Below are 18,638 nucleotides of genomic sequence, written 5' to 3'. Positions count from 1 at the left end.
TTAGGAAGCATTAAGTACCAACAAAGTTAGTGGAAATAATGAAATTTCAGCTGAGCTATTTAAAATCCTAAAAGATGATGCTATTGAAGTGCTACATTCAATATGTCAGCAAATTTGGAAAACCCAGCAGTGGCCATGGGACTGGAAAAATTCAGTTTTATTTCAATCCCGAAGAAGAGCAATGTCAAAGAATGTTCAGGCTACCATACAGTTGTGCTCATTTCTCATGCTAGTAAGATTATGCTCAAAATCCTTTAAATTAAACTTCAACAGTATGTGAACCAAGAACTTCCACATGTACAAGCTGGGTTTAGAAAAGGCAGAGGAACCAGAGATCAAATTGCCAACGTTCATTGGATCATAGAGAAAGCAAGGGGATTCCAGAAAAACATCTGCTTCATTGACTAAGCTAAAACCTTTGACTGTGTGAATCACAACAAAATGGAAAATTCTTAAAGAGATGGGACTACCAGACCACCATACCTGTCTCCTGAGAAACCTGTATGCAAGTTAAGAAGCAACAGTTAGAACTTCACATGGAACAGTTGAGTTAAGAGCACGACATCCTGTGCCATCACTTTGTGGCAAATAGAAGGAGAAAAAGTAGAAGCAGTGACAGATTTTATTTTCTTGGGCTCCAAAATCACTGATGATGGTGACTGCAACCATGAAGTTAAAGGACACTTGCTCCTTGGAAGGAAAGCTATGACAAAGCTATACAGCATATTCAAAAGCAGAGACACTACTTTGCCAACAAAGGTCCATATAGTCAAAGCTATGGGTTTTCCAGTAGTCAAGTGTGGATGTGAGTGCTGGACCATAAAGAAGGCTGAGCACCAAATAATGGATGATTTCGAACTGTGGTGCTAGAGAAGACTCTTGAGAGTCTCTTGGAAGCAAGGAGATCAAACCAGTCAATCCTAAAGGAAATCTTTCCTGAATATTCATTGGAAGAACTCACGTGGAAGCTGAAGTTCCAATATTTTGGCCACCTGATATGAAGAGCCGACTCATTGCTAAAGACCCTGATGCTGGGAAAGATCTAAGGCAAAGGAGAAAAGGGCAGTAGAGGATGAGATAGTTAGATGGCATCACTGGCTCAATGGACATGAATTTGAGCAAACTCTGAGAGATAGTGAAGGACAGGGAAGCCTGGCGTGCTAACAATCCGTAGTGTTGCAGAGTGTCTGACACAACAACTGAACAACAGCAAAGAAGAAATCACAAGGGAGGTTTTAAAGTATTTCAAACTGAATGATAGTGGAAACACAACATATTAAAGTTGGTGAGAGTCACCTAAAGCGGTGCTTAGAGGGAATTGAAAAACTTTGTATAGTACAAAAACACAATTTCTGATATCAGGAATGAAAAATACTACATCCTGTTAAGTATTAATAGGATAGTAAGAAATATTATGAACAACTTTATGCCAGTAAATTTGATAAATGGATAAATTCAGTAAAAAAGTAGCAGATATAAATAGCCCCTAAATATATATATATATATAAAGGTTGAATTTGTAATTTAAAAGAAACGTTCTCACACAGTAAAATTCCTTGCCTAGTTTTCATGCATGGTAAATTCTAGCAAATATTTAAGGAATTAAACAATATCAGTCTTTAGACTTTTTCCAGAAATAGAAGGGAAGAGAATAATTCCTAACTTGTTTTACAGGCCGTAGAAAAGATATTAAAGGAAAATTGCAGACCAACATTTCTGATGAGCTTAGATGCAGACACTCAGAAAAATATAAGCAAATCAAATCCAGCAACGTGAAAAAGGATAATACACCGTGACCATGTTATAATTTCCCACAAATACAAGAGTGACTCAACTTTCATTGTCAGTGAATTGATGTAAATTCAACACATTAGCAGAAAAAGTAGAGAAATCATGATGTGATGAACAGATGCAAAAAAAGCTTTTGACAAAATTCAGTACCCATTTTCATCAAAACTCTCAGATTTATTTAGGGTGGAGATTGAACAGAACTTGATGGCTGGTGGGAAACAGGGAGGAGGAGGGCTCAGCATTACATGGAAAATGATTTTTTGTTTTGCTCTATTATCATAATAGAGCTTATGATACTATTATTAATAGATTGAATGGACTCTCCCTCCCCCCCACTTACTTTGTAAGTAGTTTCAATTTAGTGTTTCATTTAGTATTATTTGGTTATTTCTAATGTGTCTGGACATATTCCAGGCTACCTGGATTAATATTTTATCTAAAGGACACAGGTAATATTACATAAGTAAATGGAACCTTTCAGGGTAAAAGTGAAATTAGATATAGTTTATCAGGATTCTGACTTGGAAGGTTAATGAAAGCAAGTAAAACATGGTGTTGAAGTTGCTGCCTTTATTTGCAAGAATTTGTTTGGACTGACAAGATAATGTATGTAAGAAGAGATTTGGAAATGTAATGTAACAAATAGAGATTCTGCTTGTAATTTTATTGTGAAGCTTTCAAAAAGAAGATTTCCCACCCCAGCCCAAGCTCATCATGGGAAGAAGAGCATTTCATAAGAAGGATCTGTGTGGGGTTTGGCCGAGACCTTTGATGCTGTATTCGTGGCAACTGTTAATTCAGCTGCTACAGCTACCTAAGCATAGCAGGCTGTTTCTGCTCTCGTGCTTCCCCTGAGTTCACTAGAGTCCACCTTTCTCCTACATAGAGATGTAGGGCATTCTCTGTGGAAGGGTAGGTGTACAAATATGCACTCTCTTGACAGACCCCCCTCTTTTACTATGAAGACTGATTATTTGGAATTGTCAGCTATCGGTTATAGGTGTCAGCATTAGAAGTTTAGAAACCCGCAAAGCAATGGAAGTCTGGGAAAAGCAAAACCTCAGTACCGTTCTGGTTGTAAGAGCCATTGAAGGAATTAGCAGCCTATGCTGATGCAGCAATAAAAAATGGTGGGATTTTTTTTTCCTCCTGATTTCTCAAACTGGTGGTTTGAGAGATCTAACTCCTTTTTTTTTTATCATCAGGTTGCATACAATTTTAAGAAATTCTAACAGTTTTTGAGCTCAACTAGGTCTTCCCCTGGTGGCTCAAATGGTAAAGAATCTGCCTGTAATGCATGAGACCTGGGTTCAATCCCTGGGTCGGGTAGTTCCCCTGGAGGAAGAAATGACAACCCACTCCAGTATTCTTGCTTGGAGAATTTCATGGACAGAGGAGCCTGGTGAACTATAGCCCATGGGGTCACAGAGAGTTGGACACAACTGAGCGACTAACACTTGAACTTTTCAGGTCATAATTCAGACTACATGAAAACAGTCTTTTTTTGGAGTATGAACTTTTATATTTTCTGCCACACATTCATAACCAGAGTGGATAATTAGCAGCACAGTGAACTGTATAATATCTGAATAAAGCCCATCTAATTTTATAGATCAAGCATAACAAAACTAAATTTTTTTTTAAATAACAATAATTATCATACTGCTTGTTCATTTGACTGTAATAGAATTGATATGATATGCAGTCAATTCTTTGTCCTGGTCCAAAAGCCAGGGTAAATCCCTTCAGGCTAGCTAATAGAAAGCAAATATAGCTGACTGTGAAGTTGCTTGAGGCATGGACACTCTCTCTGTTGCCCATATCTCTCTCATCTTTTAGTTTTGTCTGTCACTCATACTCTTTTGCCTTCTCATTGTTACGAAATTTTATATTTTCTCCTCTTCTTTGCCTTTGTGTGCCTGTGTCTGAAAGCATCCATCTTAATTCTTCATGGGCTTCTAGTTCAAGAGCACCGTGAATCTGGAATCCTTTTGTACCTAAGAGAGACAATTTGGTGGTCTCAGCTGTTTCCTTCTGCTCTAATGGGTAGTTATGTAGTGGCTCATGTTTTACTCAGCAGAAGCTGTGGGCCTGAACTCTGTGAGAATAGAGGGAGATGTGACTGATTATTTGTATTTTAAAAATGTGATTTAGGAGATAGCTATAGGTAATCAAGTGCCTTTTCTTTTGGTAGGAAGGTATCTGTGGTAAATTTCCTTGTCATTTAGGAGCTATCTGTGACTTGGGTAATTGAGTAGGTAATAGCTTGAGTAGGCTGTAACTAAGTGCTATTTTCTGCCATTATTATTTGACTCAATTTTTATTAAAGGACTTATAGAACAATATCTTTTTTTGGTAAGATAATGTTTGAATATAATCATTAAATACGTATTTAGGTCTTAGGGAGGAAGTGGTATTGCATAGTGGTTTAAAAGCTGGGACTGTTGAGTCAGACTAACCCTAGCTCCACCACTTGCAAGCTGTGCAATTGTATTTACTCCCAGAGCTTTATTTATATATATTTTTAATCTGTAAAATAGCAATAACAGTAATGTTTACCTCAAGAGTTTTTATGAAAATTATATAATCCGTATTAAAAGTCTTGGTACAGTGTCACATACTAAGTGTTCTATATTAGAGTTAGCTGTTATTGTTAATATCTTTCTTTTTTTTTTTGGTGAAAAGTGCATTAGTCATCTCATTTACATAAATGCTATTTGTCCAGTTATCCTTGCCTCAACTGCCTAAAAGATTCAGTGAAGGTAAAGAATGTAAATTTAGCAATTCGACCTTACATTTTAACAGCTTTGTTAAGCTCTAATTGACGTAAAGCAAATTATACATGTTAAAAGTGCACACTTTGATAAGTTTATACCACAGTTTATATATTTGTTTACCTGTTGACATTTGGGTTGTTTCCTGTGTTCTTACTGCTGCAAATAAAGCTGCTATGAACATTCATATACAATTCTTTGTGTGGACACATGCTTTTATTGCTCTTAAGTAAATACTAGTTACAGAATATCAGATGATAAATGTTTGTTTGCTTTTTTAAAGAAACTACCAGCCTGTTTTCCAAAGTGGTTGTACCATTTTGCTTTTCCATCCTCATTCTTGTTAGTACTTGGTACGGTCGGTCAAAAAGTTGTTGGGTTGGCCAAAAAGTTCGTTCAGGGCAGGGAAACTGAACCAAGTTTTTGGCCATCCCAGTATTTTTAGAATTACTCTTTCATTTCTTTTTTCGAGTTGTATAAATTCATACCATATCACACAGGGATTAGAGAAAGTCAGACTATGCCAGATAGCTAAAGATTTTTAAGTTAACTTTTAAAATATTTGGAGTTAAGTCAAAATGTCTATTGTGAAGGTATGAGGTGGTTTGCTTAAAATATTGAAAAATTGTGGGAGGTAACAGTTCTTGAGGCACTAATTTTGTAATGTGCATACCTGTTTAATATGTGTTTTTTTTCCTTTTGATAGAGTTTTCCAGAAAAGGACCTTCTACACTGTCCATCTAAGGATGTAATTGAAGCTCATTTTATGTCTTGTGTGAAAGAAGCTGATGCTTTAAAGCACAAAAGTCAAGTAATCAATGAAATGCAGAAAAAAGATCACAAGCAACTCTGGATGGGTTTACAAAATGGTAAATATAGCAGTGTTTAATTTCACAATACCACTTTATGAAGTATGAAGTAACTGTATCCTTTGAGTAGTTGGTACATCTTAGGGTTGGTGGTACAAGTTTAAATTGCAGCCTCTGTGCACAAAATTTCACAAAGAAGCTACTTTTGGTCATCCCTTACTTAGCTTGTACTCGTCTAGCATCCTCTCTTCCTGAATTTCCTAGCATTAGACAGCTTCCTTTGTGCATGACATAAAACAGGATAAACTTCCTGTCTTTAGCTTCTGGAAAAAGTGGCCTTACTTATAGTCATGATCTTTCTGGAACTGCAACTGAATACCCTCTGAATGTACCAAAATACCTCCACTTGCGTAGGGGCACAGACTCTAGTCTCTGCTTTCTCAGAACAGTAAGCCTTGCCTTGTGCTCAGATTCTCCCTCTCCTGGCTGGGATTTAGAAAATACACTCCAGGGAAAAGCTGAGGGCAGTCTGCACCTTACTGCTGTGTTCTCTGTCTCTTAGAGATCATAGTTCCTTAACCTTGCCTACAATTGATTGCCCTCCAGTGTCTTCACGCAGTTCTGTGTACAGGCAGTTCTCACTTTGCATGGGTCAAATCTGCATGAATTTCAGTTAAATAATGCAAGTTTTTCAGTGATTATGTGACAGCAGACACACATCATAATCAGTGACCAATCATGCCACTCCTTTCAGTGTCTTGTCAGTGAATGGTCCTTGCTGCTAAGTCACTTCAGTCGTGTCCGACTCTGTGTGACCCCATAGATTGCAGCCCACCAGGCTCCACCGTCCCTGGGATTCTCCAGGCAAGAACACTGGAGTGGGTTGCCATTTCCTTCTCCAGTACATGAAAATGAAAAGTGAAAGTGAAGTCGCTCAGTCGTGTGCGACCCTCAGCTACCGCATGGACTGCAGCCCACCAGGCTCCTCCATCCATGGGATTCTCCAGGCAGGAGTACTGGAGTGGGGTGCCGTTGCCTTCTCCGAATGGTCCTTATGCAGCCGTTATGTTGTTCACTCACAGACAGCAAAGCATTGTTGCTTCCTTGTATCCATAGATAAACCCATGTAACATTTGTGAAACTGGATTATTGAAAGGGGGAATTAGCCAAGAAAGATGAAAGTGTAGCAAAGAAACAAAAAGTGATAGTGCTGGAAGTGAAATTTGAATAAAATGCAGTGGAATTTTAGAAGATATAACTGGGAGACTCGACACTACCAGATTGAGGGACTTCAGAAATGCAGCCATAGGAACTTAGTAAAGGCAAACTCTTCCACACACGTGAGTGAACTAGTTGTGTTGAAAATGATAAAGTTATCCTGGAGGGAATGATGCTGGCAAAAATATCTCATTAAAGGAACAGGGATATTTCTGACCTTGAAAGTGCAAGTAACATGTTTGAAGTTGATCCAAACTTAGAAAGGAGTATGACAGTTTGCCAAGGTTCAGGAAAGATGCTTGCTTGTAAGTTATATGTCAAGAAAGCAAGCACTGTTTAAATTGTGCTTGAGTTTTACAAATAAAGTCCTTCGATTCTCCATGTGCCTAATGTTTTAATTGGTGCACTATAAAAAACACAGCATACTAAATAAATACTAGTTTTATTTACTTCTTTCATTTTCCTGTGCCTTTAGGGTTTTTTCCTGTGCATCAGGGTTTTTAATGTTTTGACAGTTTTCTAAAAGATCACAGACAGTCATACATTTTCTCATTAACTATTAGGATCACTTTGCATGGTTTCATCTTGGGATGGGATCACTTTTCCAGTTCTGTACTACTGTGCAGAACAAGGACTGTCTATATTTTTCCCATCTTTGATAGTTATTGTACCAACTTGGTACAATAAGAAAGCTGCTCTTTCCTGGCAACAACTAGAATAAGAGAAACCCCTCTTACTCCCCTAAAAAAAAAAATTGAAAAAATATGATACAGTTTTATCTTTTGTACTGCATAATTACCATGTCAAAGAGATGTCTGTAGTGATTTAGTATTTATTAAACTTTCATTATGAAAACTGCAGGGCATTGTCTTTGACTTCTGTAGTACAAAGGTATTATTTTATGACGTGTCCTATAAATTTGCTCATTTATTTCAAGTTTCTTATATTTGATCCAAGTTACATGGAGTTGCTCCTTAGTTTTGTATTTGTGCCTCTCATATGTATCAGTTAGGTTGTAAGCTTTGCAAAAGGAAAGCACCAGGCCTTTCACCTCATTTGTATTACTGAGTACACATACTCTTATTAAGTGATCAAAAGAGTTTACAACCCCTTAAGAAGGAGTACTTTTTCTTTTTCCTGACTGGCTGTTTGTAGATGAAGTGGCGTTTCAGGAGGCTTATGAATAAGATTACTTAAATGCAATAAGACAGAAATATCCTAAAGAGAGAAGGGATCTGAGAGTGATTTGGCTTCGGAATATAAGTAAATAATTTAGATAGACTTTTAAATAGATGTTCTTGAAATCTATCATGAGGATGATGAGTCAGCTATAGAGAGCCCAGGGATTCTACAGAGGATTCTAAAAATGATTGAACTCTTTGAGCTGGGGCATTGCATAATTGGGTACAGAAGGTGATGGGTAAGAGTTGTGAAAACAACAAAGGTGTGGTTTTTAGTCTCAGTTCTTCTGGCAGCTCCTTTGGGCAAGTCACTCAGTCCCTTTAGCTTCAGTTTCTTTATCTGTAAAACAAAAGAATATCTGCTTTGTTTTCTTATGTGTCTTTAGAAGATTTTATGAAACACTAATACAGTTTATGTGAAAGAGTTTGAAAGGAAGTAAAGCTGTCTTGATAAAATACTGAGAAGTCACTTTGGAAACTCAAGAACAGGGGTTGGCAAACTGTGGTCATGAGCCAGCTACCTGTTTTTGTAAATAAAGCTTTATTAGACCCCTGCCACCCCAGTTCATTTAAGTATGTTTATAGCTATTTTCATGCTACAGCTGCTGAGTTACTAGTTTTAGAAGAGACCATGTGGCCCACAACTTATAATATTTACTCTCTAACCCTTTTACAAAACATTTGTGAGCCTACAGGTTATTACACCAATAGCTTTTATTTGTCATTGATCTAAAGCATGACTTCCCAGGTGGCACTGGTGGTAAAGGACTCGCCTGCCAATGCAGAAGACATTAGAGATGTGGGTTTGATCCCTGAGTCAGGAAGATCCACTGGAGGAGGGCATGGCAACCCCTCCAGTATTCCAGTTCTCTTGCCTGGAGAATCCCGTGGACAGAGGAGCCTGGCGTGCTACAGTCCACAGGGTCGAAAAGAGTTGGACACGACTGAAGTGACTTAGCACACACGCATGCAGAGCATGACTCATCATGTCACACTTTCAGAATTTGGTATAAACGTATCAGATTTAGTCTAATAACTGCCTTTGTTGCAATTTTTTTGGCCTAAAATTCCTTTTTTCCTGTTTTTGTCTTAGCTTATATAGTCTTTCTTGGTTGTGTGACTGTTTTAAAGTTATTTTTATTCACTTCACTTTTATTAAAGTACTTTTCAAATTGAGTTTCATAAACTCCAACTTAAAATGGTATGTGGTTAAATTATACTTGATTCCTTTTTTAGCTATAAATTATTTTTGTAGCTATTATGTTTGGTTTTATTGGTACTGGTAATGATTGAGTTTACACACTCCAAATCCTACATGTGGAGTCCTGTGGAAACTCAACTTTTTAAAGGTGAAATATACATTTAGGAAATCTTCAGCTGGGTAAAATGTTGACTGTTGCCTGCATTAAGGTAAATTGGTGAAAGGTGGGTGTAGTAGTTCATGCTGTTCCTTCTTCCTGGAATAACCTTTTCCTTTCTTTTAGTCTATTTAATTTTTTACTTAATGTTTTAATGTTCCTCTCTGTTTCCACCCTCTACATGAAATCTTGGCTCTTTCATTGTTTTTTTAGCCAAATGAAGTATCTTTTGAACACCTGTCATGTACCTGACACTATGCTAGGAGCTAGTGATCACCCAGCAGTGATAGAACAAACATGGATCCTGTTTTGACGAAACTTACAGCCAGGTGGAGGCAGAACCATTTATATTTTCATGCTGTTACGGCTCCTTGTCCATTCATCTGCATTTTTGCTCTCATGTTTCACACTCTGGTATAGTTATGGTTTATGTATTCTGGTAGAATATAACTTTCTCTTGCTTATAGTATATCATGCATTTTCTGTATCCCCAGTACCAAGTATACCTTTAGGCATAGAATGGACAAAATAAATATTGACTGACTGACTCCTTTATTTTAATCCTATCTAGTACAGCCAGGAAATGTTAACAGCTTTTCATAAATAGATTAATATTAGTGTAAAAAAGAGGAAGTACCTGTAACAATTTTAATATGGAAGTCGTTTTTTATATTTAAGAATTTTTCCATCCAAAAGAAAGCCTTATAAATTTGTTAGGGCAAAGATGTTTCACCTGTTGTTTAGTGTAATTGTAAATTGGCAGAACTGAGACAAAGCAGATGGTAAATATATTTCATTCAGAACTGCACCTGTAGAACATAGCAACTAAACAATTTAAACAATTTTTGAATACTTTCAAATGCTAATTTTAATTTTTCAGGTCTCTGTGAAAGAGAAATAAGAAAAGCTTTTGAAACCAAGAAAACTCATTTAAGACATACTGTGCCTTTCAGTGTTTTTTACCGGTTTTCATTTTAGTTACAAGAGTGTCTAAGCTCTCCTTGAAACAAAGGTAATGACCACAAAAAAAGAAAAGAAAGTAGCATTTTTATTATTTATGAGGAACCTGTCACTATGTTTGCAGGCTATTTTCTATTAAATGTCAGAAGGTTCTTCTTATAAGCTAGAGATTTGAAGAAATCTCTAAAAAATATTTTTAAGATAATATATGACAGTTTTTAGCTTTGACTTTCTGGGTATACCAAAAAAGAAAAGATGATATCAAATAAGTTCCATAGACCTTCAAATAAATGCAAGTTTTGACTGCTAATTATTGAAAATTTACATTGTTTATAAAGTATCATTAATCCTTTGAGCTAAGTTATGTTTTAGAGGCATTATTTGGTAATGTACCATTTTAAATTAAAACTGATTTTTAAGAGAAAATAGTGATTTCACTTTCATGCATTGGAGAAGGAAATGGCAGCCCACTCCAGTGTTCTTGCCTGGAGAATCCCAGGGATGGGGGAGCCTGGTGGGCTGCCGTCTATGGAGTCACACTGAAGAGACTTAGCAGCAGCAGCAGTGATTAACCAAAGGTGAATTTTATGATAAGTTGTAGCATTTTGAAAATACTTTTGCTTGTTAGGTGATATAAAACAAACAATGATTTTAGGTGATATAAAACAAACAATGATTCTAGCAAGCTTATACAATAGAGATAGTTGGGCTGTGTTTGCATTGCTTGGTTTTTGTCAGCTGGACTGAGACTGAGTGTTGGACTGAGAGTCTATTGGTTCAAGAAGGCACTGGGCCTGCTCTTTCTTTGCTTCTCTACTATTAGTTGTGTGCCCATAGTAGATCACTCTTCTCTCTAAACTGGAGTTTCCTTATAAATGTCGAGGTGGTTATACCTCACAAGACTCAAACTCATGACTGTCCAGTGGTAATCACTTACACTTGAATTCTGATGATTAGATATTTCCAGAGGATTTCCTGGAAGAATAATTATTGTTTATCATTTATCTCTCCCTCTTTCTCACTTTACCTCTCCTTTCCTCCTTGGCCTTTTTAAGCAGGACTTAGGTAAAAGGCAGTAGATAAGTTTTCTAGAAATAAATGGGGTATCACAGAAAGACTACTAAAACAGAAAGACAAGAGATTTTTGGACTTAAATCTCTATCTTGAAGCTTCCTTTCTGTGCTGTTATCTTAGTGTCAGTGCTGTTCCAATGTGTAAGTGGTGTGGAAGGAGATTCCTAAGTTGAACTGTCAATAGGAAGCATAAGTACTCTTCTTGAACCTTTTGTCTTAATGAAAGGTCACTATTTGGTAAACTTCCTTTCTTTAGAAAAACTCAGTGTTTTTTTTTTTTTAATCAGTCATGAGAACACTGGGATCATTTTGTATAAATAAGAGCAGAGAAAATAGCGTGATGAGTGTCCACATATCCATCACCCAGCCTCAGCAGTTACTAGTATATGGCCAGTCTTGTTTCATCTATTCTCACCCCTTCTCCACTTTTGAGTTTATAGAAATTAGATTAATGCCACCAAGATTGCTCACAGATTTATATTCTTCACAGACTTTATACTCTGATATTTAATCAAGTCTTGGAACCAGCTTTCTGTACAGGAGAGTTATGCCCAGATCCTAGTAGTATGGATTAGCCCATTATAAGAATCCACCATGTGCCAGGCACTGTGCTGGGCATAGGGGCCACTGGGCTGAGTACAACAGCCATGATTCCTCCCCTCAGAGTTTGCAACCTGGTGGGGGAGGCAGACATTAAACAGACAGCCTTTGAATAATTATTACATTTATGGTTTGGGCTGTAGAGAAAAGGATAGGGAGCAGAGTGGTTGTGATGAAAGTGTTCCCAGCACAGGGAATGATATGGGTTAGTCTGAGGAGCAGAAAAGAGCTTAATAAATTCTGGAAGCGTTTAAGTAGGCTGTTCTGACGAGGGCATGGTGATCAAGATAAGTCATTTTTTTGATACCCAGTCCCTTAAATACCGTCATAAAAAGAAGCATAAGTCACTTTGATGCTACTCATATTTTAAAATTTATGCTGGTTTCTGCTAATTACTGTTTTCTGAATGCTCAAAAACATAAAACTTTGCTAAAGATTGATGTCAGGCTTACCAGTTGATAAAATCCATTCATATTTTTAGGTTGAAACATTTGTCTGTCTGCTGACCTCAAGCATCTCTCTCATTTTCCATTGTTTCATAAGATTATTGGCATTGGTTTTGTAATCCTATCTTTAAGTTCTTCATTGGTTTTGTAATCCTATCTTTAAGTTCTTTTCGTGTCCACTGAAGTAATTTTCCTTTATCTGAAGGCTTGCATTAATTTTTAAAGCCGAGTACCTGCTGTTAGGTCTGAGTTTTTTGAAACATCATTTTAATTTTAGCTATGTTTTCACACATTTCTTCTTTGAAAATCACTCTGTTGTTGAAGAAAATGGAAACTAAAGAGAAGCTGGATAGTTGAGCTCTCTGTTGTCTCTTAGTACGATACTGTCTTTCCCAATAATGTTCTCCTTGCATTCCTTTGCCATGCATGGTTTATGAAGCTTGTTTTGTTTTTCCTCTTTTTTTTTTTTTTTAAATAAACCCCACTCCAGTACTCTTGCCTGGAATATCGCACGGACAGGAGTCTGGTAGGCTGCAGTCCATGGGGTCGCGAAGAGTTGGACACGACTGAGCGACTTCCCTTTCACTTTTTACTTTCATGCATTGGAGAAAGAAATGGCAACCCACTCCAGTGTTCTTGCCTGGAGAATCCCAGGGATGGCAGAGCCTGGTGGGCCACTGTCTAAGGGGTCTCACAGAGTCAGACATGACTGAAGCGACGTAGCAGCAGCAGCAGCAGCAGCATCTCATCCGTGTTGTTAACCTTCCTACACTCTTCTTCTTTTTTCAATGTGCCTTAGGTGTCACAGACATAATTTCTCATACAAAATCTCATCTGTTGTTAGTATTTGGCCTCCAGTTCATTTATTTATTTTTGGCTTTGCTGGGTCTTGGTGCCCCGTGGACTTTCCTCTGGTTTTGGGGATGGGGGTGCCGCTCTCTAGTTGCGACGCTCAGGCTTCTCATTGTGGTAGCTTCTCTTTTTGTGGAGCACGGGCTCTAGGACATGTGGGCTTCGGTAGTTGCAGCACATGGGCTTCAGTAGTTGTGGCTCCTGGGCTCTAGAGCACAGGCTCAGTAGTTATGGTGCAGGGGCTTAGCTGTTCCACAACATGTGGGATCTTCCTGGATAGGGACCAAACTCGTGTCTCCTGCCTTGGCAGACAGATTCTTTACCACTGAGCCACCAGGGACGCCCCCTCCCACTCTTTTTACATATCCCTTTTATTAGGATTCTGCCGAGATATAGAATGAACACACACATATGGAGGTTTATTATGAGGAATTGACTTATGTGATTTTCGAGGCTTAGAAGTCCCACAGTCTGCCTTCTGCAAGCTGAAGACTCAAACAAGTCAATGGTGTAATTCAGTCCAAGTCCGAAGTCCTGAGAACCAAGGATCCTACTGATATAAATCCTAGTCTAATGGTAGGAAAAGATGAGATGTCTCAGTTCAAGAAATGGGGCAGAAAAAAGGAGGGGGCAGATTCCTGTTTCCTCTGCCTTACTTTTTGTTCTATTCACATTCTCGGCTGATGGGATGATGTCCACGTTGCCGTGGGCTGTCTACTGAAATGCCACATACTCATATATGCTAATCTCAGCACAAAACACCCTCACAGGCACACTCAGAAATGTTTAGTCTGGGCATCCATGGCTGGTCAAATTGACACATAAAAAAATACCATCACATTCATGCTATAACTTGGTTCATCTTTTATGGGTGTCATTTTAATATTAATTCATTGAACAGGTAATTATTGAATCCATACTGAAGATAAAGTAGTGAACAAAATAGACTGAATTTCCTGCCCTTATGCAACTTACATTATAGTGGGGGAGGTAGACAATAAGTATACATAAAAGTAAAATGCATTATACGCCTTATGATGAGCCTCCTGGGAGAAGAAGCATGCAAAGAGAGAATGTTCTGTGTTAGGAGAGGGCATTGCTATTTTTAATCAGGTGGTCACAGAAGGTATCACTGGTTGGATGACATTAAATGAAGATCTGAAGCAGGACCATGCTTTTATCTGGGGTGAATAATACCTTCCTAGGCAGAAGGAGGAGAAGGCAGTGGCACCCCACTCCAATACTCTTGCCTGGAAAATCCCATGGACGGAGGAGCCTAGTGGGCTGCAGTCCATGGGGTCGCGAAGAGTCGGACATGACTGAGCGACTTCCCTTTCACTTTTCACTTTCATGCATTGGAGAAGGAAATGGCAACCCACTCCAGTGTTCTTGCCTGGAGAATCCCAGGGATGGGGGAGCCTGGTGGGCTGCCGTCTATGGGGTCGCACAGAGTCGGACACAACTGAATCGACTTAGCAGCAGCAGCAGGCAGAAGGAACAGCAGGGCCCTCAGGTGGGGGAAAGTGCTAGGTAATGTTGAAGAACAATCCTATTTTTAGCTTTCACCAAAAGTGAGAGATAACCTAAGTGTTTTCCCCTGGGATACCCTTCTCCTCTAGTGTGCTTGTCAGATTTCTCTTCTTACTTGTGAGACCAATCTATCCTGTAGTCTCATCATTAAAAAAAATTCTGTGTAGCAAAAATGTCACTTTTCTATTATCTAGTTCTTTCCATGAGTCTTATGTGACAGCTTCCTTTTGGAAGTGATCTTACTCTGTTTTGAAAGCAATAAAGTGCTGAGAATAGAGATAATTAGGAATTGGGCCTGTTTTTATTAAGATAGTTATAGAAGACCTGTTTGAGGAGATGATGTTTAAGCTCAAGTCTTAAAGATGAGAGGAAACTAGTCAAATTGGGGAATGGCATATTGAATTTGGTACATTTTAAGGAATAGAAAGAAGACCACTGTGTCTTGGCCAGTGACATGAGATGAGGTTAGAGAGATGGGAAAGAGCTGGATAATATAGGTCCTTTTAAGTCAGGGGAAAGAATTTCTATACTAAGTGCAGTGGGAAGCTGTAGGAGGATTTTTAAGCAGGAGAGTGATGAGATACAGAATATGATGGAAGAACATTCTAGCTACTGAATGGTGAGTGAAATAGAGGGAGCCAGGAGTGGAAGGGGAGAGAGTCTGTAGTAGTAGGTCCAGGTATAAGGTGATGGTGGTCTTTAGGGTCATGATGATCGAGATGGAGAAGCGTCAATAAATCTGGGGTTTATTTTGGAGCAAGGCTTGACAGAATCTGTTGTTAGACTGGATAGTAAGGTTGTTAACAAACCAATCTTGGGTCTGCTCCCCTGCACTCAGTAAAGCCAGTCGACAGACAACCAGGTTGTGGTGCAGGAAAGTACAGCATTTACTGCAGGGCACCAGAGCAAGGAGAATGGGCAGCTCACGCTCCAGAGACCCGTTGTCCCTGCTGACTTTCAGGGAAGAGGTTTTTAAGGCAGTGTGAGGGAGGGGGCTACAAGGAGCGTGATTAGCTTGTGCACAGTTCTCAGGCTGGTTGGCATCGAGGTGAAGCTGCAAGCATTGTCAGGCTTCTGTTTCTAACCAGTCTAGGATCTATATTCTTGCAGTCAGCAGTTTTAATCTGGTGGGGATTTTCTTCCTATAAAAACAACTTAGGAGTGTTTCCATCTTTCAGGGAACTGTGAGTTGGGTGATTCTACTGTGGTGGATTTATGGTCTAAACAGTTTCCGAGCCCAACAACTATTATTCTTTGTTTCCACATCTTCACATTTCCTAATCATTAACTCTTGAGTCAGGCTTTAGAGACTCAAGTGAGGCCTGGAAAACTAAAACAAAAGCCTTTTACTTCAAAGGATGGGGACACAAGGGCTTGTATACGGTTTCAAGGTTAGGTTGAAAGAAAGGAATCATTCCTGAGTTCCGACCTGGGCAGCTGGATGGGTAGGGGTACTTTATACCATGATATGAAATAACTAGTTAAAGAATAGGTTTGGGATGAGGAGCAAAGCCAAATTGAGAAGGTCAGCTTTGAAGACGAAAGTTTGAAATGTCTCTGAGACATTCATTTCGAGATGTGTTGAGTTAGATGTTGATAGAATTGTTGATAGTGTTGTGAGTGTGTGTCAGCAGATTTGAAGTCGCTCAGTCATGTCTGACTCTTTGTGACCCCTGTAGCCTACCAGGTTCCACCGTCCATGGGATTTTCCAGGCAAGAATACTGGAGTGGGTTGCCATTTTTGGATCAAGTGCAGCAGCGTGTAATTTCATTCTTATTTACTTTCACCATGTAATAATAATAAAGAGTACCCTCTTTACTATTTCATCTGGAAGGATAGGACAGTTAATGTCCCAGTGATACAAGGCAGTGAATACAGAGCAATCCCATGTGTTCCCGGTGTTTGACCGTTCTTTCTAGCCACTAACTGTGGCTTGCTTTTTTTTCTGCATACGGCTGAATTAGTCATTTCCATTATTGTTCTGTCTGCAGTACAGTAAGGTTAATAGGTTCAGTCTGAAACTGTGTGTGTGGCTTCAAGAATTTGCTTAGAGAAAATTTATAACTTGCTTGAACATTCAATTAAGTTTTACTGTGGAACAAACAAGCATTTTACTATATTACGTGTTTTACATCAATCTTTTGGTATTTTGCTTTCTGTAATTAGAAATAATGATGGAAATCTAAAAAGTTTATGCATTTGTGTTTTAATGTAAAACCATAAAGATACTTCACTTGGCTTCTGGAGAAAGGTTGCTCTTGGGAATTACATGATTTGAATGAATAAATAAATTTGGTAATGATTTGGATCATAGCCTGTTACAGTTCTTTGAGTATACTTGGCAGTAAACATAATCAATAATAAAACTTGGTGAAAATGTTTAGATAGTTATTTCATAATACACTACAAATTATACTAGCATAAGTGTATTGATAGCAGTGAATGGTCATGTGTTGCAGAGTTAATCAGTGGTAGAGAGAATACATTTTTGTGTATGAGATGCAATCAATAAATGTACACGTGTATAAAACTAGATTTATACCTGGTGGGCTACAGTCCATGGAGTCACAAAAGAATTGGACACAACTGAGCACACACACACAAACTCTGATCAGTACTTGAAAATATTTTTAGTGATTTCTTAGTATTGCAGGAATACAAAGGTTTAGTTTGTAACGTCATTTTAAATAAAATTTCAAATCATCTCCAGTGAAAAGACTACCTTATCATATCTTTTATTTTTCTCTGGTCTAGTTAAAAAACTTTAAAAATAATGTATGCTTTCTAATCTACTGTTACTTTTTTGTAAGCTAAGTTTGGCAAAGTTCAAAAAGTTTTTTTCTTATGAATGTTGGTACCCTATGTAAGAAAATGCAGAGAAACATATGTCTCATCAATGCTTTTCACTCTTGGAGTCATGAACTGTAATTATTATTTGAATTTACAACATGATTCCTCTTCTTAAAAAAACAAATATATATATATACAGACACACACACACACACACACACACCCCATATTACACATGCACACATATAGACATATATGCATATAAAGTTTAACTTATTTTGTTTTTAACTTTTTATTTTAGTTTTCAGTTTCTTAGATTTAGGTATAATTGGTGTGAAATATTATTCAGGTTTTCAACATAATGATTTAATATTTGTATACATAGCAAAGTGAGCACCACCACAGTAAGTCTAGTTAACATCTGTCACAGTTATAAAAGGTTTTTCTTGTGATGAGAATGTTCAAGATCCACTCTGTTAGCAACTTTCAAATATGCAATAAAGTATTGTGAACCATAGTCACCATTCTGTGTGTTACCAGTTGTAAAAGAACTAAGAATATTTACAATACTGGCTGAGTCAGTTTACATTCCCACCAACAACACACATGGGTTCCCTTTTTCCTGGTAGCTCAGATGTTAAAGAATATGCCTGCCAATGCAGGAAACTCAGGTTCGATCCCTGGGTTGGGAAGATCCCCTGGAGAAGGGAATGACAACTCACTCCAGTATTCTTTTCTTTTTTAATTTACTTATTTTTTAATTGAAGGATAATTGCTTTACAGAATTTTGTTGTTTTCGGTCAAACACTCCAGTATTCTTGCCTGGAGAATCCCATGGACAGAGAAGCCTGGTGGGCTACAGTCCACGGGGTTACAAAGAGTTGGACACCACTGAGTGACTAACACTTTGCCAACACTTGTTATCTCTTGACAATAGCCATTTTGACAGGTGTGAGGTAATACCTTATTGTGGTTTTGATTTGCATTTCCCTCATTATTAGCATGGAGAAGGCGATGGCACCCCACTCCAGTACTCTTGCCTGGAAAATTCCATGGACGGAGGAGCCTGATAGGCTGCAGACCATGGGGTCGCAAAGAGTCAGACATGACTGAGAGACTTCCCTTTCACTTTTCACTTGCATGCATTGGAGAAGGAAATGGCAACCCACTCCAGTGTTCTTGCCTGGAGAATCCCAGGGACGGGGGAGCCTGGTGGGCTGCCGTCTATGGGGTCACACAGAGTTGGACACAACTG

General features: G+C 38.3%; 1 protein-coding gene across 8 annotated transcripts in view; it reads left to right on the top strand.

The window, feature by feature from the left end:
• Positions 1 to 18,638, top strand: part of ATG5 (autophagy related 5) — a 142,144-nt gene that overhangs the window by 32,967 nt on the left and 90,539 nt on the right. For all 8 annotated transcript variants that reach the window (XM_025294664.2, XM_025294660.3, XM_045161962.1 and 5 more), the window contains one exon: positions 5,272 to 5,434. In XM_025294664.2, the coding sequence (XP_025150449.1) occupies positions 5,272 to 5,434 (163 nt within the window). The remainder of the gene's footprint in view (positions 1 to 5,271; positions 5,435 to 18,638) is intronic.

The sequence above is a fragment of the Bubalus bubalis genome, chromosome 10, assembly GCF_019923935.1.
Source record: "Bubalus bubalis isolate 160015118507 breed Murrah chromosome 10, NDDB_SH_1, whole genome shotgun sequence".
Classification (NCBI taxonomy): Eukaryota; Metazoa; Chordata; class Mammalia; order Artiodactyla; family Bovidae; genus Bubalus; species Bubalus bubalis.
The sequence above is the reverse complement of the archived record's forward strand: the minus strand, read 5'-3'. Positions and strand labels throughout refer to the sequence as shown.